The 27,963-nt window shown below is 39.7% G+C and overlaps 3 protein-coding genes across 8 annotated transcripts in view; all 3 read right to left on the bottom strand.

Annotated features, from left to right (window-relative positions):
• Positions 1–779: 779 nt before the first annotated feature.
• On the bottom strand, positions 780–9,930 carry LOC111268622 (lysosomal acid phosphatase). Of its 3 annotated transcripts, none has more exons than XM_022847723.2 (7): positions 9,295–9,929; positions 6,670–6,846; positions 6,096–6,340; positions 5,308–5,608; positions 4,790–5,066; positions 3,105–3,194; positions 780–1,338 (listed from the first exon to the last, which is right to left on the bottom strand). In XM_022847723.2, the coding sequence occupies exons 1-7, from the start codon at positions 9,391–9,393 to the stop codon at positions 1,295–1,297; spliced, it is 1,233 nt and encodes a 410-aa protein (XP_022703458.1). In that variant the 5' UTR covers positions 9,394–9,929; the 3' UTR covers positions 780–1,294. The 3 variants fall into 3 exon arrangements, with proteins under 3 accessions (XP_022703458.1, XP_022703459.1, XP_022703457.1); XM_022847724.2 differs by adding an exon at positions 8,269–8,505 and having other exon boundaries at positions 780–3,194; positions 9,295–9,398; XM_022847722.2 differs by having other exon boundaries at positions 780–3,194; positions 9,295–9,930.
• A 1,221-nt stretch (positions 9,931–11,151) lies between these two features.
• LOC111268620 (2-hydroxyacyl-CoA lyase 2) lies at positions 11,152–16,022 on the bottom strand. The gene is made up of 2 exons (XM_022847717.2): positions 14,080–16,022; positions 11,152–13,199 (listed from the first exon to the last, which is right to left on the bottom strand). Exons 1-2 carry the CDS (start codon positions 15,745–15,747, stop codon positions 12,975–12,977), a joined length of 1,893 nt encoding a protein of 630 aa, XP_022703452.1. The 5' UTR covers positions 15,748–16,022; the 3' UTR covers positions 11,152–12,974.
• Positions 16,023–19,503: 3,481 nt separating this feature from the next.
• LOC111268621 (LIM/homeobox protein Lhx9) overlaps positions 19,504–27,963 on the bottom strand; it is a 28,089-nt gene continuing 19,629 nt past the window's right edge. The window contains exons 3-6 of one of the 4 annotated variants that reach the window (XR_002685313.2): positions 23,654–23,871; positions 22,921–23,358; positions 21,768–22,311; positions 19,504–21,436 (exon numbers count right to left, since the gene is read on the bottom strand). Coding sequence is in view for 2 of the 4 variants with exons in the window: in XM_022847719.2 (XP_022703454.1) it covers positions 22,127–22,311; positions 22,921–23,358; positions 23,654–23,871 (841 nt within the window). In the remaining 2 variants the exon portion in view is untranslated. Of the gene's footprint in view, positions 22,312–22,920; positions 23,359–23,653; positions 23,872–27,963 lie in introns of all 4 variants that reach the window. The other 3 variants (XR_002685315.2, XM_022847720.2, XM_022847719.2) reach the window with 3 other exon arrangements.

Raw genomic sequence — 27,963 nt, 5'->3', positions numbered from 1 at the left:
GGCACCAATGGAGAAAAAAGGGGCAAACAAGAAGCAAAGGGAAGCCGGCAGGAATAGAGGCAGAAAGCTATCGCAGGAGAAAGCGTTTGAGGGGGGGGGGGGGGGGGCAGACGCTTATTTCTTAAAGTCACTATCTCATTTTCTCTTGCCCTGCATCTCCGTTTTCTTTTACAGCATCCTCATTCGCTTAGTTCATTGGGTCTAAAGGTGAGGGAGCAGGGCGGGTGATTAAATCCGAGGGGCGAAGAGACGACGGCAACTGTAGCACTAATGGCGGAAAGGAAAACGGTAGCGCGAGCTAGGAAACCTTTGTAGTCCCTGCCCTATACATTCGAACACGCATAGCTTCAGAATCTTCAACGTAAAACTTAAACAACGCAAAAATACAAATGGGCAAACTTTTTTCTATCGCAACATAGGGAGTATCTGAATGCCGAAAGAAGAAACAAGAGTTCCAAATAGTGAAAGGCTGATGCGAAAAGTTCAAAGACTGGTTTTCGCCCAACGTTTTTCGTAGTATGCTGCAATCCAGAGTAGCTCTGAGACTGTAGTAAGATAAGATCGGAACGTCCTAAGTTTAACTTAACGACGTGATTCACTACCGGTAAAAATCGAGGATGAGCTTAATTCGGAAAAAGGAGCTCAGTTTCGCTCTGACTGAAATCTAGAAGCGCAACTAAAAACGTTCTTTTAATATTGGCTTTAGAACAACTTGTAAGTCGATTGCTATTATATTTGTTTTTTGGGATGAATTATCCCAGGAAATAATTTGTCCGAAATTAAAGACGGAATGAACTCGGATGACTTTATTGACAACATGGTTCACTTTTTCAATGTGGAAAGTGACTATAAAAGCATTTTGAGTTACTACTTCACATTTCTCTGAATGGGAGTTTTTAGCGAATACTACCTCGGCCATATGAACCCGTTCTGTGTTCAATTTCTTAGACACAGCAAGATGTTCTATATGCTTACCTGAAACGCTTTTCGCTCAGTCACAAACACTGTCAAACTCGAGCAAAAATGGGTCGTTCGAGTTGGTGAAATTATTCGGCAAATTGTCTAAACAAACTTAAACCAAGGGCCACGAGCAGTCCCTTACGGAGTATGAAGATAGCACTCACGTCCTTTTAAGCTGCTTGCGAGAAAACAGGTCGATAGGCGGCTGGTCGCACAAGCTGGCAAACGGTGTGACTCGCATATCTATGGCACGCCAGTGATTCAGAGTAAGTTAGCCTTCAAGTTATCAGGCGCTTAAGCTTCGCTTCTGTTCTTGATGTTGAGAAGTCACAGCTTACTGATCTAGTCTAGAAGAGTCCGCTTGATTCGCAAATTGACCTGAAGGAGTATTGGGATAAGTTGAATGAACATTTATTACCTGATCTTGAAGCACAATAGCTTGTTCTTTTTCAGTGGCAGGCCGCCACAGGACAGAAACATAATGCAGGAATCACTCGAAAAAAACGGCTCCAAATCGGTTCAATAGCATATAACCAATAAGCAGGAAAGAACTCTGCTTCTTGTTCGCTCGACACGTTTTCGTGTATGCAGAATTGCTAATGATCACTAACTAAACGTAATTAGAAAATATAATATATTATATGCTGTATAATAACATCGTATTATCGCATCCAAATTAACTATGTCCATTTTACACTTTTCCGGAGCTAATCGAATATGGACGTCAATTTATACCAACAGTGTATACTGGAGCGGGCGTTTCGACTGTCGATACTCAATACAATTTGTATCGGTCCATTCCACATAAACGCATATAAGATTTGGTGATAACGTTGACCACTTATCACAGTTAGTAATAAGTAACTATTCGTCACCACATTACCGTTACTTACAACAATTAATTTCTATATATGGATAAATGACTTATGGTAAATTAGCTTGTTTACGGTCGACAAAGAATCAATGTGCTCTTAACGAACTGATTTCAATCCAACGACAAAATGATTGCACATGACGCCAACATACGACGTCACGACCGAACAAATTCTTGATAACTGACATATATCCTATGCATTCCACACAGAAAAACGGGATTGTTCTATCGCTAGTCATGCGTTACTATTAGTATCTATACTGTGACGATCACTGCTTGATGAACACAGAGTACGGCAAGCATATATATATATATATAGATGAATACCGGCGGATATTACAGTGTCGTGTTGTCTTTCTACAAGATTTTCCTACCAGTCGTCCATATATAGCCTTGCAGAGGTGTGTATATGCTTAGAGCGGGATTGACAGACTCTGTAAGCAAACTATTTCGACTACTCAGGTCACGAAATATTTCGTATCGCTTCTCCTGTTAAAGAGGTTTGGATGGCGTATGAAACTGTTCCGAGAGAGGCACTAGTTGATATATTTCGGGTCCACCAACTGCTTTGTTGGCGTGGATTTCAAAGGTAAAAAAAAACGGTCAGGCGCTTCACTCAATTAAACAAGGCTATCAATCATTTTTTTACCTAACAAATAATCCGCACCACCTACCTAAACGCCTTAAACAAAAGCTCTTACCCGAGTTTTGGTAAAGTATCAATGGCTGTGCATTTCCAAGTCTAGATTTCTAGACATATATGGGAAATTTATACATTATAGCTAATGCGTTCCTATTGCTTCCCTAAGGTACTGTAATTCTGATTCGTCAAGTCTCTCCTTTCTCTTTGTATTTTTGTGTTTGGATTTATATTGCAGTACAGTTTTGATATGATGCTTATTCTGTGTTAGAGGATCCCATCCACTTGACGACCAGCAAAGACGCCATAAATTTCCTTGACTTATTACATAAAAAGTAGAAGTTCGGTCTTCTACGAATTGTTCGTTTAAAACAGATTGACACAAAACACAAAAAGTTACAGATACCACCTAGTTCTCTCGATGTCCGACCGTTCCTCAATACAGAGCTAATGGTGACGTATTCGATAAAATTACCAGAAACGCTGAGTGTACGTAAGTTTGTGCATGGGCTACAGATATGTGTGAATCTTGAAGCGTAAGTGTTTGCTGGCGGTCTGGGTTGATGGCTTCTGAAACTTGTTACGAGATCGTTTCCGTTGGCAATGGCTGGTACATAATGGTTTTCTTACTGTTCGATTCCCGGACGCAGAAGCAGTAGCAGCACGAGACCAAGCAGACGAACGCCAGGGCCACCCACGATACAACCGCCACAGCGAACACTAAAATCCGAACGCGCAGAATCCGCAAAATACATCGCACAAATAGACGCAAAAAGCAACGAAAAAGAAAAGGTAATGATACGTAAGCAAAGCGTAGTCACACAACGTACGTTAGTCATCGAAACTTTCTAAAGCATATATGATTCAAAGCGTCAATTAGACGCGGTTAACTTGAAAAAGTGCATTACACACATACTTTTGTCAGTGAGTTAAAGTCATAACTTAACGCAGCTCAACCACTGTAAACTGCCTACTGATATATAGCTGACAACTTTTTTTTACTAATTTCCCCACAAAAACGAAAGCTGTTTTAATATAATATTGGCTGCTCCATCCAATAGCACAGAAAGATGTAGAACACATGTGTACCTTTAACTTCTATTTGAGATTCAATTGTTTATTCAAAATGCGGAAAATGGCGCGATAAATGTTGCTTGACAAATGGTAATCGCTGTTATACATGCTGGTATAGTAACAACATCGATGAAGTAAAAGCTTCTTTTAATTTATAAACTGTTGATGGGTTGCAAAGACTCAGCCTCGTTCCATACCATATAGCCGGCCAAATGCTACGTATCATTTGGAGCATAAATACGCTTTTGAGAATTAACTATAACGTGATATTTGTATAGAAGATTTATAAGTGTGACAGGGCTAAAAAAGTATTCTAAAATATTCTTCGTTGATGCCAATATTTGCAATGTGTGAAATAATGTATTTAGTTTTTTATTAGTTTGAACGAGCAACGTAATACGGCATAAGATGATATGAATACTCTTATTTTATTTATAAATATATTACAAAAATATTGTTGCCACTTTCAAACTTCAATATATATATATATGATTCACAGAAGTACCGTTTTCATTCACAGCAATGACCCTAGTGCAGTACATTATAATAATATGAACATAATATACCCAACGATCCAGTTGTAACATACCACAGTAAACGCTGGTAATCGACAGCTGAGTATTTCTCTCAGTTAATCTTGGCTAAAATCTCATGGAGCACTTTTGACCTCTTTTAGATTGGCTCGAACTAAACATTCGTTCAAGCGGGTCAGCATATAAAAGTTTTTTATCTAATACTTTTTACCACTAGCCAAGCTTCTTCTAAATAATATAAAGTAACATTTTATATCGTTATTGGCTCACTTAAACTCTGTTACCGTTTTCTTATTTTATTTAACATTTGCACATGCAAAATGTTACACGCATTTCTTCTATGGGACAATTCAAACCATTTCACCTCCTAATACCTGTCTTTGTTTAGACGCTATATCTACAATTTAATTTATTTTAGTGGACGCAATATAGACTCTTCTTTTTTCACAGCCTACATTCTTACATTGGTAATCGAAAACGATGGGAAGCACCTAGCATGACTGGCAAATGCTTTAACAGCATTGTTAGAAATCTGGCAAGATGCTAGATGGGACTATGGGATCTGTGTCAATAACGGTGATGGCAATTGTCATTTAAAATTTCGCTTGTCCATTACAGTACGTGGCCTCTAGTTAATGCTTTCTGCTCATCAGATCGTCTTCGCCGATCAGATATTCATAGTATTTGTTGTCACATCACGATACTGACCATCTCTACTGTCGACGACGAATGTATCTTTTCTACCACATTCCCGCGCCCAGTTTTCCGGTAGCTTCGAAGCGATACGACTTTCGAACTCTGGCAGCGGTACATGCAAAACCTGTTGGAGCTTCCGATCCTCGTAATCGAGTCGAAGGATCTTCACTGAGTAGTTACCGTAGGTTATATCTTGCCAAAGCTCAACAATGACGGTTGCGCAGTATTTCGGTGATTTTCCGTCGAATAAACCGTACAAGGTCAGCAGAGAAGCAATTTCAGTATCATGCTAGTAAGATCATTAGAGAAATGAGAAAAAGCAGAAGCAGAAAGAGTGACAGTAACAATTAACTGTCACATTATATATATATGAATTGAAAATTCAATGCGAATTATAATAGAATAGCAAAATAATCTGTTGGCTCTTTAACTTCACGGACACTTGTCTTGGCAACGCTTCAGCAATAATTATTAAATTGATTTCATGCTATCAGTCTGCATACTCAAGATTAAATTACAAAACTTCATACCGTAGAGTACATGTACAGGCGAACATCGGTGGGCTTTTCGGTGACTGCGATTATATTGTGAAGAATCTCTTTAGCGAGAGGTCCTGCCCGGAGCCTTTGCAGTAAAAGCGTCTTTGAAAACCAAACAAAGCTTTGGTCCTGCTGGTACATAAGATCATCGAAATGGTCGATTGCCCACCGCGGCTGTGGGAGTCCGTACAATCTCTCGATCATAACACAGTCATACACGTGTGCAGCTGACTCCCAATCTGTGACATTGTCCCCAGTCCATAAAGAAAGATTTCGATAGAAATCAGCATACCTGGTAATAAATGCGAAATGTAACATTATTCTTTTTTATTTTATCTCGGTTGTTCAGCAATGTTTTTATCCTTAATTTTTTAATTTTATTTCTTATGTGTTATCATTGTTTGTATCAGTTGTGTCGACTTTAGGTAAACAGGCGGAACACATGTTTCAATTCGTACTTTTTTTTATCTGACTTGTTTGAAATGTAAACCATAACCTAAACTTTTTTTATATTTTCGAGATACATTTCTCCTATATCCTCTGATTTCACAGCGTTATGTAATAAAGGTCTACCTTTATTTATTTACATTTATTATTACAAATTACATTAATTTACAACCTTTTGTTTTCTTAACAATCTAAATAATCTAACTATAATTAGGAGCTGTGTGCAAGAAAAATTGCTTATAGAAAAAAGATTATTTAAGGCGAATGAACCACCGTGGCTGATACAAGAACAACAAAATATTGATATTTCGAATGGCAAAGGGTAAACTTACTTTGCCAAGAATTCTCTCCCTTCGTCCGTGTGTTTCAAAGCCGCGAACTCTCGATCGGCCTCTGGACAGTTAGAGTTGCCTGGTGCCAGGAGTCCGTCTTCATCGTTCGGTCTGGTATGTACTGGCACAGGTTGCCACGGAAAATTCGGTAGGAAACGTTGTTCCTGAACCGGACGATACATGCCAGCCAAATGGCACGAAGCGGAGTCCAAACATCGATCCTTGTCTGAGCTTTGAACAAAAATCTACAAAATTCAAAAATGAAAATGGCAAAGTTATGATCAGTATTGTTATAAAACGCACTGGGCAGCCTGCGCTATAACACCAACTACGAAAAATACATTAATTTATTTAATAATAATAATAATATATCCCAAAACACTGAATGCTACGGCCAAATGTTTAATCAAAATAACGCAATTTAGAAGCTGCTATAGAGCAAATCGAATCAGTTACTTGTCTCGTAGACAGAAACTACACATGTCTTAATAGTGATAATCGCGATTTTGCCGAAACAATATCAAGGCATACTTCATACTACACTTCAATAATTCATAAATAATACGGTACGGACCTCTTTGGGGTCGCCAGTAAGAAAATTGGAGTAATGTGCACGAAGGTAGGTGCCAAGCTTGTAGTGCATACGGCAGCCTTCTTTGGTTAGTTCACCAAGTCCACGCCTCCAGAAAGACACGTTGTTCAGGTCCTTCGGATAGATTGATATCGGCGCACGGTCTCCATGTCGGTATATCTATGTACGTCAGCAAGACAACACCAAAAAATAAAGTATTAAGAATAATTCAAGTTAATTACGTTTAAAAAGTCAACTGAACAAAATACAATATATTTACTATATAACTTTGTACATTACTTACACTATTATTGTATTAATATTATTATTATTAAAATGAACGGCCGAAACAGGCCCAACGTGAGCTTCTACTGAGAGTCAAATCCATTACCTGCGATTAACGTTAGATAAGATACAAGGGATATATTCAAGATTTTGCTAGCCCTTTTTGATAGATGGTTTGGAAGGCTTTAACTTTCTAAAAGAGCTTGTGTCGGGATCTCGAAATTGTCAACGCAGTAAACAAAAAAATCTATATTAATTTATATAGAAATAAATTATCTACACACAAGTACAGAAAATATTGCTTGACATATGGTTACTTGAGCAACAAGTAATTCGGATGGCACTGCTGCCTGTACGTAAACTAAGCCAAGAGTCATCTCCTAGTTTTCATTGATCTTCTATTGATTGAACTGTTATAAGAAGCAAGCTTCCTGTAGCGGTTCAATCAACAGATGCAGCAGGGATTAATTTAACGTCAGATGCAGGGAATACATGCAAACTCACTGCATTTATTTGCTCTAGTTAGTCTAATAACGCAACAATTGAAATGTCTATAAAATTATATCGATAACACAGAGAACGCAACAGCCACCGCGTTTATATAGAAGCGTATGGCGTACCGAAATAGTTGGAAAAACTGACTCTTTTAAAAATAACTTTAACGAGTACGCTAGCTTTACACTGCCATGCTAGTCGAACGTAGCACTGAATAATTGTGCCTCAGGCCAAGTCGTCACAGTACGAGCACCAATTTTTCGTGACATACTGACCCGTACAGACTGACTGGTCTATTTATGCTGATGTTGAGCACAAGAAGACTGCATATGTTAACCACCATCAATCACGCTAACAGATGAATTACTTCAGAAAAAAATATCTAGAAAAAAATGGGGCGGTCTAAATGAACTCTCACTTAAAGTTGCATGAACGGGACACGTAAATAATTCGCACCTGTTGTCACAGTAATTTCTTCTTAGGGCTTTTTGACTATGACGACCTAGAATTATTACACTGTGTATATACGCAATATCGAATAAAGATTATGCTTTAGACAATTTAAAATTGTTCATTAGCTGCCACGTTCAAATCCAACTCGAACGTACGTAGAGCCTGCGTACGATGCGAGCTCAGCCTGATGATAAACATTACAAACAGATCACTTCCCAACTATTTATCTATGTTATAACTAACAACATCAAAATAACAAAGCTACCAATTATATAAGGAACATTGTTGCCGATGCGCAAAAGGTACAAAATTTCCAATATGTATGCCCATGAAAACCACAGGGTATATCAAATAACGACAGTCTCTAACCTTCTTTCATTCTGTTTTGAAATCGAAATGGGCGGTCCGAAAACTGCAAATAGTGTGCGAAAGGTAAAAATCGTGCATGTTCAAGGCTGGCACTCGAAATACTGTAGTTCTTCGAATATATTGTCCCACTTGTAGGCTTCTTTTTCCAACTGACGTGGATCCTGAGTAGCGCGGCAACTTCAGTTAAATTGAAAGCAACAACGGTTGTCTGTATTTCAATTAGACAAAGATCTCCTACTAAAAACAGAGTCAAATGGCGCGCAAAAGATTACAACATGTAAATTAAAGAAACAGAGCCCGTACTTGCAATCTGAATCCGCGCAAGTGGCGGGACGCAGCCGACAAACCAGACTGGCCATATGGAGACCCTCCTAGCAACACCTAACTGCATTGTTGGTTATCTCCGATTCCGGTAAAATTACGAGCTGATGCGAGCTGACAACTCTATGACAATTTTTCAGAATGCTGCTAGAATCCCCACATCGGTCCTATTTGACCATTGCTATGTTCGTCAATTAGAACGGACCCGTTATATCTCTATGACCTATAATCTCAATCTCTTTCCGACACACCTTCCAAGGTCCATACCCCATCTCTGGATACCCTACCGCTAAATTCGTAAATAACCAACATACAGGTCAAACAAAGTATATATATACGCAGTTGACAATTTCATCTACCGGATACTCACATGGAAAAAAACTGTAGATATCGTAGTTAAAATTGTTTCCGAGTTATTTTCGAGACGTTAAAGCCTTGCGTTGCAACAAGGCTACTGAGAAATATGCTTTTTATTCAAGAACATACATTTGAGCCATTCTATTTATTATGGTGCATGTTATTTTATGTACAATATATACACCGATTTCCATGGAAAATCAGAACAATCATTTGCTCATTAAATTAGATAAGCCAATCGAAATAATTCTATCAATAGTATCGTGGTGGTCACGACGATGTACACGAATGGAGTAAACACCTATGCACGAATGACCCAATAAGGGCTAATTCTGAACAGCCACTTACGATGTTTAGATGGACGAGTCTTTCGGAGTCACCGAGAAAGTCTTGCGCGCCGCCGATCTTCGTCAACGATACAAAGAAAGCAATGCACACAAAAGCCATCTTTGCGCGGGCACCCAGAACCGCACAACGCTATTACCGTTAACCCCTAAAATTGTCGGTGAAAGGTAATACAGTGCGAAACTATTGACGCGCTTGATGACACTGCACGCCTCCAGATGCTCAGGACGCCGACATTCACCCACCAAACAGTATTGCAAGCTCTCCTGTTAAGCGAATTTGCGCTACCCTCTCTTAATCTGTTTATACCGCACGAAAACAGGAGTAGCAGCTGTTTGTCACAGTAGTCATCCAAGGGGTAAGTGGGTATGCACAAATGGTGCGAAGTCTTCCCGGTGTACTTGCCCTCTATGAGATGATGTTATTTATAAGGGTTGGAGTTAGAGCGCGGAGGAGCGTCGTCTGCTTCAGTGTGGAGGTGGGAGGATCAGCGGCAGGGTAACCCCGCTATTTGCCGGTTATACACACGGCTATAGATATTGGGCTAGATTTGTTGTTCGGTCATGGAATACATTCGTGTAAAATGAACATAGTGCGATGATATGTCATGCTCATCAGAACCTAACGTAAATATAGTGGCTACTCATATTTTTACTTGAGACTATTGTAGTCATCCATTCAAAAACATACTAATGCAATCTTTTGCGAACTCTTTTAACTACGGGGAGGCGTGATCTGGAGAGGTGATGTGTATCTCTCTAAATGCATTGCCATGGTAACCATAATTCCGGATCATGCTGCGATAATGGTTCAAATCTTAGCTTTGGCAAAGATGATCAGAATATATTAATATCAGGAGAATAAAGAATTGAGGAAAAATAAGAGAAATTAGGTATTCTGTTAGAAAAACCTCAGATAATTCTAGTACGATCCACTTTAGTAGATAGGGAAAAGCCGTTGGTGCTATACATAAAAATAGGTGACTCTATAGACTTCTCTATTTTTAGAGTAAAATGAAACCAAAAACTTTCTAACAGGAGAATCATTGATAAACGCTACCGTCTATTTTCCGAAATTTAACCCCCATGTACCTCAGATACAACCCTATGTTGCAATTTAAAAGTGAGCAGTGTTAGAAGTCTTTCAGTTACACGCCGTTCACAGTTGTTCCGTGCAGCCCCGGTAAAAAAAGTGTCACTTGGTATTTGAGATAATGATAAACACTTCTAGTTATGTCTGACATTCAATAACTGCCTGGTATTTGTAAATCGTTTGCAGAATCGCCTAACTATAACATCAATAGTATGTATTTCGGGAACAATTAAAAATTATAATAACAGCTGCCGTTGTAGGCCTTTTGTTAGACTATAGCTATATGTTCAGCACTCTTGGCGGCATCCCGGTGCAATGATGAGTGCGTTTATATCATTATATAGATATATGTATTTAGCTGATCGCATCGTTGCTTATAAGGCAGTCGTATTCATATACAATGGCATCATCTTCGCGCCCTAATGTTTCATAGAGGCAAAACGATTGTTTATCTTCGTGTATAAATAACATACAGAATTACATCATATATATCTGTCTTTTTGGACTAGAAAAAAAGAGCACTTCAGTAAAGCTGAATTGGTCTACCTATAGTTGTACTTAAAGTATGAACTGTTTATTATAGGTACATATATTACATTTTTCATGGCGGTGGTACCTTATTTTTATAACTAATTTTTGCACAACATTAAATGTCATGAAATTATATTAGGCTTTGTAAATATAAATTTTTACTTAGAGAGTGAACAACTCTACCCATAAATTATGATGAACTGCGTGCGGCGTTGGAATGCAAATAAAAAAAATCTGTTTCCGGTTTTACAGATGGTTTTTCTGCTGACGGTTTATTATTTTCTTTAGTATTTTCTTGACTAAAAATAATATTTAGAAATTTAGTCGTCATCACCTTCTTGACCTTTGCATTTGTATAATGTTTATCTACTCATAGTTGTGTCCTGTGCCCTACTTCAATCGTCGCCGAAGTTTCAGTCCTGCATCCATAGAATCGCACAGGGCCACTTATAGTGCCCAAGAAATACGTGCTCGTTTTTAGGTATCTACATTGAAGGTTTATAAGTGTAACAACATCTACTAGCAATATATATATATATATAAGCACGCTTGGCAACAGCTACTAAAGACATAAATTGAAAAAATACAGAATAAAAAAAAAAATTAATTTTTGGTATCGCCAACAAGCCACGGAGCTCAAATGCGAGTTCTATTAGTGCAAACGTTCATGTGACATAGTTTATTTGCCAAGTGAACTGTATGAGAATAGTAGATCTCGACTTAAGAGCTTAGAACTACACCATCAGTATGTAAACTAAGGGCATTATACAAGGCTTTGTTAAATTTTGTTGAACTCTTGGCTAATTAATCCATTTGTACCAGGTCATAACGGCAAGCCCAAAAATAGAAGAAAGATGTGTAACGTCCGCTGAAAGATGAAAAATTTTAGCTCTGTTTATGTATGTTGCTTCGAAATAATGGGATTCTGTATCCGGTTTAACAGTAAAGTAATTGAGCAAGTTTTTACTTATCTATAGACGTAAGTTATCATTTAAGTATAAATATTTTTCAGGAACAGACTGAAGTCACTCAAGCACAGACCCTAATTAATTACAACTTATATGCAACAATTTTATTTATGAATTTATCGTAACCCACATTACGATTAATCCTCTCACGTCAATTGCAGTTATACACGTAAGCTAATTGTTTCCTAGGTCGAATTGTTCTAGCTCTGGTAATGTTCGTATGCACATCTGTACGTTTAATCTAGCTGTGACATAGTGTCCCTTATATATTGCCATAGAACTATACAAATATTTATTCCAACAATCGCAGTTTTAAGTACAGTGGGCAATTAAATCTGGGATTCCCAGAACAAATACACCTTCAGAACTTTATGTCTAGATAAGTAATCAAGATTCAGCAATTTTTTAAATCTGTTTCTTAGAAGAAATAATAACCATGTGATTCAATACGTTACTCGAATTTTGGAATGTGGGTCTGATACAGCACAACTCATACTGCCCCAGGCAAATGATACAGGAGAAAATATATAATTTTTTTCTTACAGTTGACCTATTTCCACGATGCTGTAGTTTACCGAACTCAGATACGTAACATGTCGTTATGAGAGTGCTGTCAAGATACAATTAAAAAAATGCTGTTATTTTTGTATCAATTTATCTATATATACAATAGTACGGTCATTTCTTTTTAAAAAGTGTTATTACAAGCAGTTCAACAATATTAGCGGTAGAAACGATCGTACAGTTGTAGCAGCTAGGGTATCAAGAGGGCAATATGGCTTTTTGCTTTTGAATTGGGCAATATAAAGAGGTAGAACAATAAAGTGTCCATTATTTTCGATGGCGAGTTTATCACCTATTCCCTTGAACGCTCGTACGAGTGTCAAGCGTAAACGTTTTAATTTATATATGCATAATATACTATTTTATATTGATAAATCCGAAACAACCGTGCTAAATAATTAAGTCTTGTTTTACGTCGCTTTATAGCATCGTTCCGTTATATAAGACATCGGATTTTCAAATCTAATCCTCCGAAACGGCAACAGTCATGCACGACTTTTTTGGTTACGACGTCATGTTATTTTTTTTCTATACAGAGATGCTTCCATCACGGAAAGCAGTTTTACCTATCAATGCGTTAATAAGAACGCTTTTGCCTTGTTTGTTGAGTTCTATGGCTTCTTTAAAAATGTCGGCTATACGCTCTTCGTCTCCGCCGGTCAAATGCCGACCTTCCGCTCCAAGGCCCTTTGCCACCACATCGTAGTCACAGTAGGACAGTGGGCACGCAACGGACGAGCCACATATGATAATCTAAAGCAAATTCAATTAAAAAAAAAAAAAAGGAGAATTTATTCGTTTTTTACCAATCTAAACAATATTAAGTGATAACAAAAAATTCCAAACGTGTTGACTGCAGCAGGATTTTTTAACGACACTAAGACAAATAAAGTTGACAACTACTGGGAAATTGAACAATGCCCCGCAAAAGGTCAAACCAGTGCAGGGTTCCAAAAAGCGATGAGTATGTTCAATACTATAGTATTAGTAAAAGTTTATCATAATTGCATTTATAGTTCAAATGAAATAGATGCAAATAATGATTACTAACTATAGCATTGAACAGGTAGTTTTCTATAAACAAAACATACACATCACTGACTGTAAATAGTATCGTGGCACAGTAATACAATTTGCTTAAATAATTCAATTAAAAAATCTAAAAAAGTATATTAACATTAAGCTAGACTATTCCTCGCCAAAAATGCTATCAATGCATGCATTTATCTCAATTGCAAATGTAGTAGTAAGGTTATTCAATATTCGTGTACCACTGTTATGGGTATGAATCCAACACATCTAATAGTGCTTACAATAATAAGCGCCTCGTATTTCGGCCTGAACCAATGGCCTGAAAATAAAGAAATTATTATTTTTAGGGTTCAGGCCAATATTAGATGTGTTGGATTAACTACAATTTAGGAGGTTAGCTGGTTATAGGGACGTAGAACGGACGCTTTGTTGCAATTCAATCATATGTCTGTACCTATTTTTTGCGAACAAGTATGTCTGTAATTACTCCGTTTACCTTGGTATTTAATTAGTGGATATCAAGCTTGTTATACTGTCAATATCGCACATTTTCATTGGATGGTATCCATATTACGTACGCCGTTACACAATTTTTATATACCTGTTCTCTGAGGATCTGTGTCCAGCATGCATCATTTCCAACGATTGCGGTTACAGGAATTTTCTGCCTTGTGAATGAGTCGAACTCCATCAGCGAGTATCCAGCAGATCCATCTCCGTAGATAATAATTACATTTGCGTCAGGCTGGGCAAGCTTGGCACCTATGGCAAAGCCGCCGCCAACGCCAAGAGTACCGAACGGTCCCGGGTCAAGCCACTTGAGTGGACCTCGTGGCTTAAGGATGTATGCAGCCGTTGCCACGAAGTCACCTCCGTCAGCAATTATAATCGTGTTATCGGGCATCATTTCTTCGAGAATACTGAGTAGCTTTATCGGATTGAGGTACTTATCGACCGGTTGCGAAGCCATTTCTTTGTTCTTAGATTCTTTGGCACTGTCCTTGGCGCGGAGACTTTTCACCCATGAATAATCGCACTTGTAGCCGGGAAGAAATCTTCTGAGATCAGCAAGGAACGAGCCTACATCAGCTTGTACGGCTTCGGTCGGCTTCCAAAACGCGTCGGAATTTTTGAATAGCTGCTCCTTGTTACGATTCACCGCAACAATTTTCGATTTGCTGCTTAAGACACGGCCGTATGATAGTCGAAAGTCGCATACTGAACCTAAAAGGAATACAACATCGGCTTCTTTTAGCGCGTCTTTTCTGCAGTGTCGCATTTGATAAGGGCTGTCCTTACCCAGGCAACCCCGAGACATGCCTCCCAAAAAACACGGAACCCCAAAACCCTCAAGGACATCTTTCAGGTTTTCAGCTTTTTTCGGACCTAGTGTAGCTTGACTTCCGAGAATAAACACCGGTTTTTTGGCTTTCGACAGCACTTCAGCGCATTTTTGCACCTGAGAAGCGCTTGCTAAAGGTGTAGACATGGGAAGTGGTCCAAAAGCGGTGGCATCGAAGCCGCCAGCAAAGAGATTGTGTAAATAGAAGTCGAGGTACCACTTTACAATTTGCTGACCGAAGTTTTTAGGCTCGTTTTTCATGCCAACTTCTTGTTTAACCAAGTTGTATGGATATAGAACGTCTAAGGGAAGTTCAACAAAGACGGGCCCAGGAGTATCAGACATCGCAGTCTGAATAGCCAATCGGAGTGTAGGTACTATGTCACGCACCGTGGCAGTTGATGCAGAGAACTTACAGATGGACTTGAGCAAAGACAGCTGATCGATATCTTGAAGTGCTCCACGGCCCTTAGCGACTGTAGCTGCCGCTCCGCCCAGAAGGAGTAACGGGCTTTCAGCCATTTGAGCATTTTTGACAGCCGTGATTGTATTAGTTACACCAGGACCCGCTGTCACGGCAGCTACACCAACATTTCCTGTGAGTCGGGCCACAGCATCTGCAGCAAATACCGCATTCACTTCGTGGCGCGTATCGACTATCCGAATGCCAAGTTTCTCCGCTCCGACCAAGATAGGCGATATATGCCCGCCGGATAAACAAAACAGCTGAGTGATTCCATGGTGCTTCAGTACCTTGGCAACAAGATCTCCACCGTTAATTTGTGAACTTTTGTCGACTCGAGCTATCAGGTAACGTAGGGCCGAAAGGCGTCGGCTAAGCGATGCCAGAGCACCTGATATTGCAGCCATAACCGTAAGTGTGAGCCAGTTGTTTACGACAAAGGCACACACACCATGCACTGCCATCTGATGACGTTCCGTTTGGTTCTGATGGTCAAAGGAAACCAGTTCTTATGTCAAATAAGCTCGAATAAGTATCGATAGCAGCTACAGGACTGAGTAAAGAAAAAGGAGATGCCGTGGGAAAACGTTATAGGTTCAAACATTGGCCATTGCATTCATCAAAAACCCGACAACTAATGCACACAGCACAAACGCCAGCGTTACAAGTTTTCCTTCATTTTCAGATAAAACTGAAAACTGTTCCGTGGATTACGAAAGCTTCCACCTAAACAGTTCACTATCAACTTACTCATGTGTCGTCTGCTAGAACGACGTTACGCGAATATGATAGGCAGCAGCCGACGCTCATTATTAGGTACGCTACCGGCCAACAGATGTCATTGTTTTCAAAGAAAAGCCGATGGCCAGAGTGATGCAACAATGTTTCTTTACGGGCTCGATCATGGCACGCTCGCATATTGAATCCAACTATGATTAGATTTGGTATGTAATCATAATGGTAAAGGGTTGCTTAAGTGTGGGAAAATTTTTATATAAAATCGAGTCTGCCTGATTTTGAAGCTCATATGAATGTAAAGCTGTTAGAATTAACAAATAGTGCAAAGGACAACGGGATGCGCAAAAAGGGGCAGGAAAATTAGGAAATTACATTATTTATTTTGTGACGGAGGTTTCTATGTACCGTTCGTGTGCCCACCTGAGTGCCAAACCTAGAGTTTAGTAACATTATAGTTAGTGCCTGAAATTGAATTAGTTTATAAATTACTTATTGGTAAGTATGTAAGATAGTAAAATTAATACGCTTTTCAATATATATCCGTATGCGGTATTAAGTTAATATTTTTGTATACGGGTGGAATCGAACTGCTGTTAAAAATTATCATGACGACAACGGTCCTTTCAAAAATTACTTATAATTATGCGGCTATAAAAAAATACTGGCAAAACAACACACGACATGCGATTCAGTTTCATATTTGATATGATATTATATTTATCAATAACATAATATATCGAAGTACCTCTGGTGTATTTCGAGGTATTGACGAACGTATTTTTCTTGCTCAAAGCTCATTTCGTTTGCTCATGGTAGCAGTGTAGTCGATTTTGTCACGGTGGTTAATCTATCCAGCCTAGGTAATGCTCTAGTGCTTCACGGTCTGTTTCGGTTCCCCAGAAATTCAATGCATTTTACCAGTCATGAAGTGTTGGACTGCCTCCCACATGTACACTGCAACCGTAAACCTTTATGTAGGTACACAAAATAGGCCTAGCCATAGTTTTTTGTTAGTTCCAAAATCGCAAGTGGCTGATCTTCCCAAATAACAATACGACCGTAGATCATTAATATTCAGTACGCATAAAGTGATGTGACTAATTTTCTCACCGCTGAAAAAAACAATTAACGTTGTCCGTTAACGCCCTTATAATCATGTGTTTCCTTGCAAGGTCGCAGGTTTCTGCATAACAACTGACCAAAAGGGTGGCTTCTGCCTGTCGCTTCAGTATCTTTTGCTCATGTGGTCGAAAGCAGGCGGGAAATTTTAGAAATTTTTTGTTTGCAAAATGTATTTCTCTACAACGCAATATACGATAACCGATGAACGCATATGGTGTCATGAACGACCTAATGTAGTTGGAAACAATTCCAGGAGCAATTAAAATGCGTTTAATATTAATGGCGGAAGTCTTTGAATGTTAGAAAGCACATATGGCAGGTTCAAGAAGCCATCAGAAATTGATAACTGGGAATGAAAGCTAAATGAGATGTTCAAGCACACAATACGCAGAGCACCTAACAATAAAAATTAAACATTTCTAACTGAAGTATTAATTATTTGCTCTGAATTCAAACAAAATGTTTCTTGATAAAATATAAATGACATAATTTAAACCGTCTATTATTTTTGGTACTATACAAAATGACGCTATTTACAAAACGGTCGATCCGGTAGTTGACTGAAGCTTTTTTTCGATAATGAAAAGCAAGAAACAACATCGCCCAAAAATAACACAAATGCCCCCATTTTGCTCTTTCGTTAGCCAACTTAGTTGTACCGTCTTTTTGTAGAGTCTTCTTGAACGGGTCATGTAGATGTACGGATCGAGGGAAAATGGACAAGCGAGGACAAGAAGAGCGCTTGATAAAGATTAGTTGATACGCGTACATTTTACATAAACTCAAGCCCACGACGCGCTAAACAGCTTATAAAAAAGTAACAAAAATGTTTGAGGAAGCTAATGAATTGCTTGCGAACGACATAATATGAATAACTGTATTTTATCTATTCATCTAATCTTGAGGTGGATGCTAAAGACATAGTATCAGGCTGGTAAACGTGGCTCTTCTCTAGAACGTAATTAGTTTCTAGCTGATTTGATCAAAACTGTGAGTGACAATTTGAGTTGCGATGTCCTGTCTAAGCCTTCATGGGCTGAGCCCTATATAGACTATTCGCTTTCAGATTTCAGAAGGATTGTTTTTATTATTCTAGCCCATAAAAATGCCACATGCCCTTGTTTTATTCGGTTATGCAGTGGTCTTAGATGAAGCCCATGGAGAAGCAATTATATGAGTATTTTAATGCAGTTTCAACCTTAGCGAACTGTATCATATCGGTACCCCTAAAGCTTATTTCTATCTTGCCAAATCAACTCATTTAGCTAGCATTTTTGAGCTAGACTCTTAAGGTCTACTTCGGTTTTCATCATTTTTATCACAAACTTTGCAGTTTTAAAAGCATAACTCAATGACTCTTATGCTTCCTACAGCGTCCTGATGAAGCAGGCTATTTTTTTTCTCTAGCAAAAGAAACACTCCCGTAAATAATGGAGAATGCAAATAGGCCCGCTCACAAGCAGAGCTTATAATCCTGTCCTGAGATTGATGAGTCGACGTTCAATATCTCCACACTTGTATTAAATTATATTCAGTCTAAAGTTTTGTCTTGTTTGTCATGTTTTAACGGCAATTGTGTACTTGACATCTGTGATTTTTCAAATGACGCCATTTTCTATTTACTCTTTCCAAAAAAAACTACTGAATGGAAATTGCCAGCTAATTTAATTATAAAAAAAAAGAAACAGCATTAACCAATCGATCCGTTATTAACAGAAACGCTTCTCGCTACGACAAGACCAGCATTTATATCGATTACTCTTACGAGTAGTAAGACTAGTAATGTTACATTTGAGCATTCAATGAGAAACTACAGTGAAGGATAACGCTTTGTCATGTTAACTATTTTCTCAAATTCATTCTCGAACTCTATAAAAGCACGTGTTGTTTTGGTTAACCGTTTGTTGCATCCAATAAATCTAAGTCTTTAGCAGTATAGTATAATTAACTTTATATTTCTACGCTTTTTGGGCTAAACTATTGATCTTCATTGTTTGACGACCTCTCAGACGATATGACAGGGACTGAATTGATCGCTTTGTCACAGTCTCTCAATGACTAGTCTTATCGGCTTTCCACTTACGAAGGTTGTAATCATGCCACAGAAGGTTCTCCCGTTTTGATTGAAACCATCATTATTTCGCCTTCTAGAACAAATAACATCATACACGAACGTTTCTAAAGGAGCGTCATAAAGGAAAAAACATTGAAAAAAAAGCGTATTTTCTTATTTGCCATTTCGGTACGCAGTAAAGCATTCTAAAGACGCTAGATGACGCGTGATTTCTAGATCAAGAGCTCCCTCCTCGAGAGAAATAAGGCATGATCACTTCTTAATACCAAAACTAAATAAATACGCATTTGTTAAATGATGAATGTTATCAGGAGGTAGATTTTTATTGTTTCAGTATTTACAAGAAGAAAAAGGAAAAATAAGATAGATTTTTTTGCATTATATATTATTATTGAAATAATTATACGCACAGATATTGGCTCATGCTAGCATCGTTTCTACCCCTGCACACCACGACGTATTTATCTGCTATCTAATAGGAACGGCTAGATACACAGTTAAAGTTGTACGATTGTATATGAATTGTATACGACGGTCGACGTTTAACGGCCAAGTCATCTAATAAAAAGTGCCACATGTTTGTGGCAATTTGTCTCGAACACCATCAAAACCATTGTCTTTTACAGACTCATTTTAGTTAAACGAAAGGACAAAGATAGGTCTCATATAACCCTACTTCATGCGCACTATCCCAAACCTCATGAGTAACGAGTGTGAATTGCATAACAGTATGTGCCAGATAATTATGCCGTAGACACAGATTCACGATTGTATCATGCAAAGCTTTTGAACTTGAGCTTGGAACGCGAATACCTATGTGGCCTATTTAGAAAGTACCACAGGATTAAAGTCGTTTTTCAAAAACGTCCTTAAGAAAACTTACAAAAAGTGCAATTTTATGAAGCTAGAGTGAGAATACTTCCGAAATATAATCACCTCACTGAGGTTAGCGACGAAAACTATAGGGTCATATAGATAGCGTTACAACGTCAATTCCGCGTATCATCAAAAGACGTCAAGTAGAAATAAATAGGTGGCCGTCGATCTAGTTCGCACAACTCTTTTACTAAACCTCAGAACAGCTGCTACTATAAGGGGTCGTACTAGGCCATTATATATATATATATATATTCAGACTGTATATTAGGTAATTTACTCTATGGATTTCAGCATCTTTCTGAGCTGCTTAGAGAGACATTGGGTGCCTATTGCTCATAAAGTTTACACCTAGTTTATTTTTGGCAAACGACGCAATGTTCTGCTAACTCAAGAAATGAAGACCTAAAATCATTGTTTGCCGTATGTGGATACACCGGGTATTGGATGTTCATACTACAGCGGTCAGAATGCTATTTACCATTGGTGTCCAGGCGTTATGTGGATATAAATGACTGAACCTCAGCTAAGAGCATACAGCTTCCCGTGAACCTTCGATACGTTCAGAATTTACAGTGCGTCCACTATAGATTCGATTTGTAGTAGCATTATACTCATGATTTTTCTCCCTACTCTAATTAGCATTTACTACATTTTGATAATTTTTAGCTGTTTGGCGCTAAGGGCTGTATATATTCGTTCGGCCATTTAGTACTTGCGGCTGGTTAAAGACTACTATATTTACAGTATATAAGTTGGATCAGACAATCTCTCAATATGCACAGCCGCGCGGAAACCCTGAATTTGTTTTGATACTTGCGACCGTTTCATATTTTGAGGCAATTGTAACACCGAAATGAGACTAATTCCTGCCACTGCTAATTGGCCTGTATGGTTTTGTTTGCCTAGGTACAATATACTGCGGTACTGAAAAACGTCTTGTGACGCAATAGCGGCTAGTCTACTCTAGCGAACTGAGTGATTTGTGATGAAATTTATAATAGAGACATGCTTTCGAACAAGAAATCGCGTGCGATTTGTATGACTAAGTCAGGTTCTTCAACGCACCATACATATTCTCTGTTCATTATGTGTATATTCGCATTGTTATAAAGGAGAGCTACTGTTAAGCGTAGTTATGTTACATATCACTGGATCGTTTGACATCCTCAGCCAATCCTTCTTCTATAGCCAGTGTAGCAAGTTGACCTTGCCTCGAGTTTTCTTTCTGAGGCATTGATTGATCCTTGGATAGACACATTGAATCCGATGTATTCATAATATCGAAAACGGGGAAATAGTTTCTTTGCTCACACGATACACGATGCTCAACCGCGTCACTGCTACTGATTAGAAAACAGAACGTTGAAGTCAGCAACTAAAGGCGCACTCATCTGACCTCTCTGTGAGCATTGCGAATCTACAAATCCTGTTAGAATTTGCTGAATATACAAAATGTACACGCCCATCGATTGCGCGTTTCCGCATCCCAGTTGTTTTATTATATGGTAATGCTTGGCTAAATTAGACAGATTGTTGGACACGCATCGACATGCGTACAAAACAAAACTACAAGGTATCGTACTTTGGTAGCCGCTTTCCATTGCTGTAGACCACAAGCTATTGACATAAGCTTTTAAAAAATTGAACTATTAGCAAAATGGACCTATTTACCGTAACTAACATGTGGGAAATGACTTGTGTCTTCAATGAGCGACTTAACGATTTCTCGAACACAGCAACCCATGCACGCTAACATACACTTATGTCTATGCGCAGGTAGCTCATGATAAAGAATGATGATAGATGATTTCAGTATGTGTAAATTGATAATGGGCGCGAAATTCAAAACGTGTGTGAGAAATCATTGGTGTGTACATGAAGTTCAAATCGATTGTTTGTTTGTTTGTAGATATGAATTTATATTTAGCTGTCATTTTCTTACGCTAATTGACTATCTAGCCTGGTGGGGATGAGTTATGCCATTATGGAAAACACATCCATTGCTTCGTAACACTTTGACTTAAAGCTAGCTAAGCAGAGATTGGCGTGTGCGCACTATGGCTACTTGATAAACTGTTACTGCTTCCGGGTCCTCCGCTAATGGCTGATACGTTTCCGGTCGTTGGACTGATGACGGAGCTGTTGGGAGAGCAGACGCAATACATTAGCCCTCCGCAGGCCACGCACGGTGTTGTTGAGCTCGCTCTGCCTGCTACTACAAGCACAATACACAACAGAACGGAGAAAACATACCTTAACTTTTCTATTGTTTATGAACAGATGCTTGTAATGACAATGGAATCAATGAGCTTGTTTTGAGGATTCGGCGAATAGCAAAGCGCAGGTACAGAAACGTTATATGATAACGAATCGCATGTCGAGCAAGGAAAATTATCTGTATTCAGTTACGCTGCCAAACTATGCAGGCAACGATAGCTGTCTGATAGCATTTCTGAGCTAAGAAATTATTGTCACTCCTGACAACCAGTTTTGACTTTTAGAGCTCTCGAGAAATGACACATAGAAGGTATAAGAATCGCTTACCACCAGTGGTTATGCTGCCAAAAACAATTGTAGACGGAAACATTTTAGCGTACCTATATTTTGATGAGCCAGCAGACTATGAAATGTATCAAGTTCACAGGTGTCACGGACCAGCACACTGCTCAATGAGTGACACGAGCGTCGACCTGTTAATAGGTCAGCTCTGTGTAGCGAATTGGGACCCGTTCTCCTCGTTTTCGAAATAAAACTTAAACAAGCACACAACAAGGGAGGAAAATGTCATCGAAAGTCTGCGTTTACATCGAGTGGGCTAATTTACCTCCAAGGGGCGTCCCGGGCTTGTTGCTGTGAACAACCGAATTGTTGTTATTGTTGCCGCTTGTCGCGTTTCCGCCAGCCCCGTTCGCGCCAGCAGCGTTGCCGCCGCCCCCGTTACTTCCGTTACTCGCACCAATGCCGTTGTTATTATTATTGTTATTGTTAATATGCTGACCACTGCTGTGGGTATGGCCATGGCTGTGCCCATTCTTTGACTGGTTGTTGAAGTACTTCTTTTGACGCGCTCGCGAATTCTGAAACCAAACCTGCGTCACTCTTTTGCTCAGCCCCGTTATCTGTGCGATCCGCTCAAGGTCTTGGCCATCGGGGTTGGAGTCCAGGTTGAAATTGGCCTGAAGTACCTGCAGCTGTTCTTCGGTAAATGTCGTTCGAACGCGCTTCGTCTTTGCACGAGGATTATGTTCCTGCTCTCCATTTTCTGCACGAACGCACATTGGTAAAAACGCATATAATAGTGCTATGAAACCATGTGGCGCGTGAAAGGGTCTAGTTATTCTAAAAGAATCGGTAATTTTAACGCAACATGTGTCAAGCAAACTCGTTTCAGCTGACAACATGAAGTTCAGCTTTGCAATATTACATTTCTCGAAGTTATTTGTTTTAGGTCGAAGGACTTGAGATGAGGAGAAAAACCAAAAAATCCGTTTATTCTGAAGGTTTAATTAAAGTTAGATTAATTGCATAGCTGCGACGAAAATGAATGACTTTAGTACCATCGGTGGATTGGCTGCCTGGATCGACAAGCTCCTGAAAGTGCGCTTTGCAAAGCACGCGTCCATCATGCAATGCAAACTCTTCACCCGTGCTCAACTGTCTTCGGCACTCTTCGCAGGCAAAGCACGCCAGATGATAAACACGGTCGCGAGCTCGCCGAACCCAGTCTGCCGGCTGGATCCCCCTAGCGCACTTTGCGCACCGCGCACCGAATTGCCTGTAAAGCAAGACCGCACGCTAGTATACACTCTAACTTTACGTTAGTTAATAAGAAGCTTGATTACTACAATATAATAGTACGTTGGTAAGTTTTAGGGCTGGATAATCCGCCCAATAAAGTACAAATCATCCAGTCACCAAACATCTGGTACTTTAAAACACTGATAAATTGGTACCGCCTACATCCGAAGAATATATATTGACGAACTACAGTTTCACTGAAAAATAGGCATTTTGGCACTAGCAATAGGAAAATAAAACCAGCATACAGACCTGGCACAACAAATTAGACGACTATCCAACAACATGAAAAAGGGCTGAATTTTTGTTAGCGACAATTTTGGCATTTGGCAGATTTTTTTACAGCCTCTCCGCCTAGCGACACTTTAAATACCTGAGGGTGGCCATATTGCCCCAAAATCGTTACCGTTTAAGCAATGGTATACGATATGTGAACCATGAAAATGTGATCCATCAGTAATCTACATGTCTCTTCTGCCGACAAATACACATTTGATTCGAAATTATCAATGTTACATTAACAGTAATGTCCTTCTCACCCTTGCGGCAGCAATTCAGGCCATCACTCGAATTCCTATTCACCTGTCAGCATAGCTGAAGAGTGAAGAAGAGCAGCTCTGAATATATCTGTCCCTACAGGTGTAACAGGATCCGCGTGTCGCCGAGGACGGCCAAGGACACTTCCGAACAAAGGAAATTCGCCATCGCATGATGGGTCACGACAATCGTACAACCAGGATTCAGTCGGGGGCTAGATCTAGCTCAGAACAGCAACTAACATATGTTTTGACACTGCTTTGCCACCTAATTCGGCCTCATCTCATTACAAACAGAGCTGGTCGCTCTAGTCGTTGCGAGCAATCCGACGAAGGGGGCGCCAAAGTGCTGCGGGCCAACTAAAGAGCACCGATACGACACATACGAGTTACTGTAGCGGCACCCAATGTCTGACACACATCGGTGTAGGGTGACCCAAGCCCGCATTCAGACATCTCAAATCCCTTATACAGTCAGTCAGGATATCCCAGGATTCACAACAGTAACAAGTAGTGATGATGTACTGAGAGAAGGAAGGATTTGAGCAGAAGAGAGAGAGGGGGAGAGTTGTGGAACGGGCGAAACGCACTGGAAGGTATGGACCGAATGGGTCCCGGAGTCGTAACTACGCTATTGGACATCTACGAGCGAGGTGTTAATAGTATGTAAATCACAGGGCAGATGTTGCCGGTGGAGACATTAAACAGGGGAGAACGGGGGGGGGGGGGGGGGGGGGGGAGAGAGCTAGTAGGGGGAAAAGCATGAAGCGCTAGAAAGCCGGGATACGATGTAGTCCTTCCTGGACAGCATTTGAGTTGGGGAGACGCACCTGTAGCTGGTGCAGTAGACAAAGAGGGTATAATTCGTGTGCTCTGAACTAGTATAAGCTACAAATGTCACCTTGATTCCTCAAAATTCATTTTGTGCTAATGTGAGAAATCAAGCATTGGATGTACAATGAAAAGTTGATTATTAATAATCATCCATGGTAGCGTTAATATTGTGTATAGCTCAACAAAAGAAATTATTTTTTGTCACAATCCGTAAAATTTAGCTTTACTACGCTTTACTATTTTAGAGTAACTACGCGGTTCGGCGGCTTCGGGTAAAGCATCGTTTGTTTGTACAGTAAGCGAACCCTTACTGTTTTAAAGTGTGGAATTGTAACAGCCTCTACATACAAATGCGAATAGATTTGAGCTATTTTCTAAGTTATCGTTTATGCAAATTGTACACAAAGCTATAATTCATAAGTTGCTATAAAAAGCTTCTCTTCCATAGATGACGTTGGTCATGGACTTCACACACAGGCCTCAGCGTTTTCACAATCTGCCAGTCATCGAAAGCATAGTTCGAGTCGCCTTCCAAGCAAGCATAGTTCGTTGTCAGTGGTAGTCAATTGATTTGCAACCAGACCCCGAGTCGTGTCCTACATCAATGAGCAATTCACTTTCTTTTCCGTCCTTTTGCTTTGCGATCTGTTCGTCCTATTCCACTCCCTGCCTTTGGACTCGTCTACAGCTGATAGTACTCTGTGTGCAATAGTAGTCTAATGTGGCAAAAAGAAACAAGCCTTTTCTCTATTTTGCTGGTACCCCGCCTCACAGCCGTCCTTTTCTACGATGCACGATGAATAGAAATAGCGTTTCCCCTGTGTTTATGGCAGATCCGTCGCAATTGCAGTCGTGTCAAATGAGGCCCTGAAACTACGCTGTTTCGGTCTGTGCCAAGTGTATCGGCAGTCTACCATCACATCAATGAGATACTCTCTCATGAGGTGAACTCAAACGGGTACAAGCTGGTAGAACCACAGAAATTCGATTACATCACGGATTGCTACCAACCTTAGCGTCGTCGGCAAAACTCCCTCACCTTTTGCTTTATTGAGTTCCGTAGACATAATGGTGTGACTTTTCGCTAGCACCCGCGAGGCTTTGTAGGCTGGTTGTGTGTCACCTAGTCCTAAACCTGCCAAGCAACCGGATATTTTGCTTATTGCTATTATAAGTATCTGCCTAAGCTTCAAGCTTTCATTTGCCTTTTTAGATAATCAGTAGGACTCACATAAGTTGTTCAGGGAGGAATTCTTTTGCGGAAGGTCAAAAGGCAAAAAAGTAGGCTTTTAGTTTGTGTGTATCTATCTTAATTGGAAGAAAGGGCTTCTCCAGCGTTTGCCCACAAATTAATTTTAATAAATTAATGTTATATCCAATTCGTCGAATGCCACCATGGGTTTACCGTGTTCCTTGAGGTTGTTACCGTAAGCCCACAAACCCATTTTATAGGAAGATATCGCGTTGTTTTGAATTATGATCAAGGTTGGCAATATACTATTGTAGATAGAATACAGTTATCATAATGTAGTTCTTATAGAAGTCTCATAATCTATTTAATACGGCAAAATGCCTAAGGCCGACCCTTCTCCGATTCTCACTTGAGCGTATCTATAACTATAGTTTATATCACGTAAGTTTGTTTGAAGAAACGGCAGACTTTTTGAGAGGAAATTTAGACAATTTAGAGGAAAGCTTTAATCAAATTTTTTTTGCATAAGTCGTAAGTTAAGAACTTTTATTCAATTAGATTATCTAACAAACACTTTGGTTCAACTGGATTTAATGGATTGTAACACAAAGATCTAATCTGTTAAAATCGATTCTTTTGGAACATTTGAGACCAAAAATATCGAAGAATTTGGCAAATAAGCAACTCCAGCCTTAATTTGCTATTTTTTTTTATATTTTAACCCAAGTCAACTGTTTATTAGCATATTAAAATTACCCAAGTGTTTCAAGACGAGCTTTGACAGTATCCTGTTTCGGAACAATATGGGGTCGCAGGTAGATAAGTGCTGTGTATGAGGTGATCTAGCAAATTACATGCATCCCTCTCAGCTGGCTGTTGGCTTGCTTGAAAGAGCTATTCGAACAAGCAATTTTCGGACAGCAACTTAGTTCCTCCTCTAACAGACTAAAATAAGATCTGACGCTATATATAAAGAGAGAGAAAGTTCCTTTTTTCTGGGGATGGAACACGATCGAAGAAGGCCGAGGAAAGGGCGTGACGCCCGTGTGGGAGTTAGAAGCAAGTGGCTAACGATGCCCCCCGGCAGTTCATTTAGACATGGGCACCGTCTAGCTGCATCCGCTACTCTAGCGGCCAGACCCAGCAGTTGTACTTGATTCGTGTCCGTTTCCGTACCGAGCGCGATGCAGCCTGACCGTCCGTCGTTGAATCAACAACATCCCGCTCTCTTTGTCTCTGGCGTACGCTCCTATTTGCTGCACTTTTCCTTAGACCTAGTCGTTTGCGCGCATCGTAGGGTTCCGTCTCTCCCTTTTGCCCGAGAGCAATCGGCTCCGGCCCACAACACAGATCGTGTACCAATCTAGGACCGGATCACTATGTTGATTGTATACTGGTAGCTCACACAAGTACATGAACATATCCCGCCGGGACCAGCCCGACTGGTCCAATGGCTTTTCTTCTACAAACGTCTGCACGGAACGAACCGCGGGGAAAGAACAGCTGC

Source organism: Varroa jacobsoni, unplaced genomic scaffold (genome assembly GCF_002532875.2).
Source record: "Varroa jacobsoni isolate VJ856 unplaced genomic scaffold, vjacob_1.0 scaffold_1303, whole genome shotgun sequence".
NCBI lineage: Eukaryota > Metazoa > Arthropoda > Arachnida > Mesostigmata > Varroidae > Varroa > Varroa jacobsoni.
The sequence above is the reverse complement of the archived record's forward strand: the minus strand, read 5'-3'. Positions and strand labels throughout refer to the sequence as shown.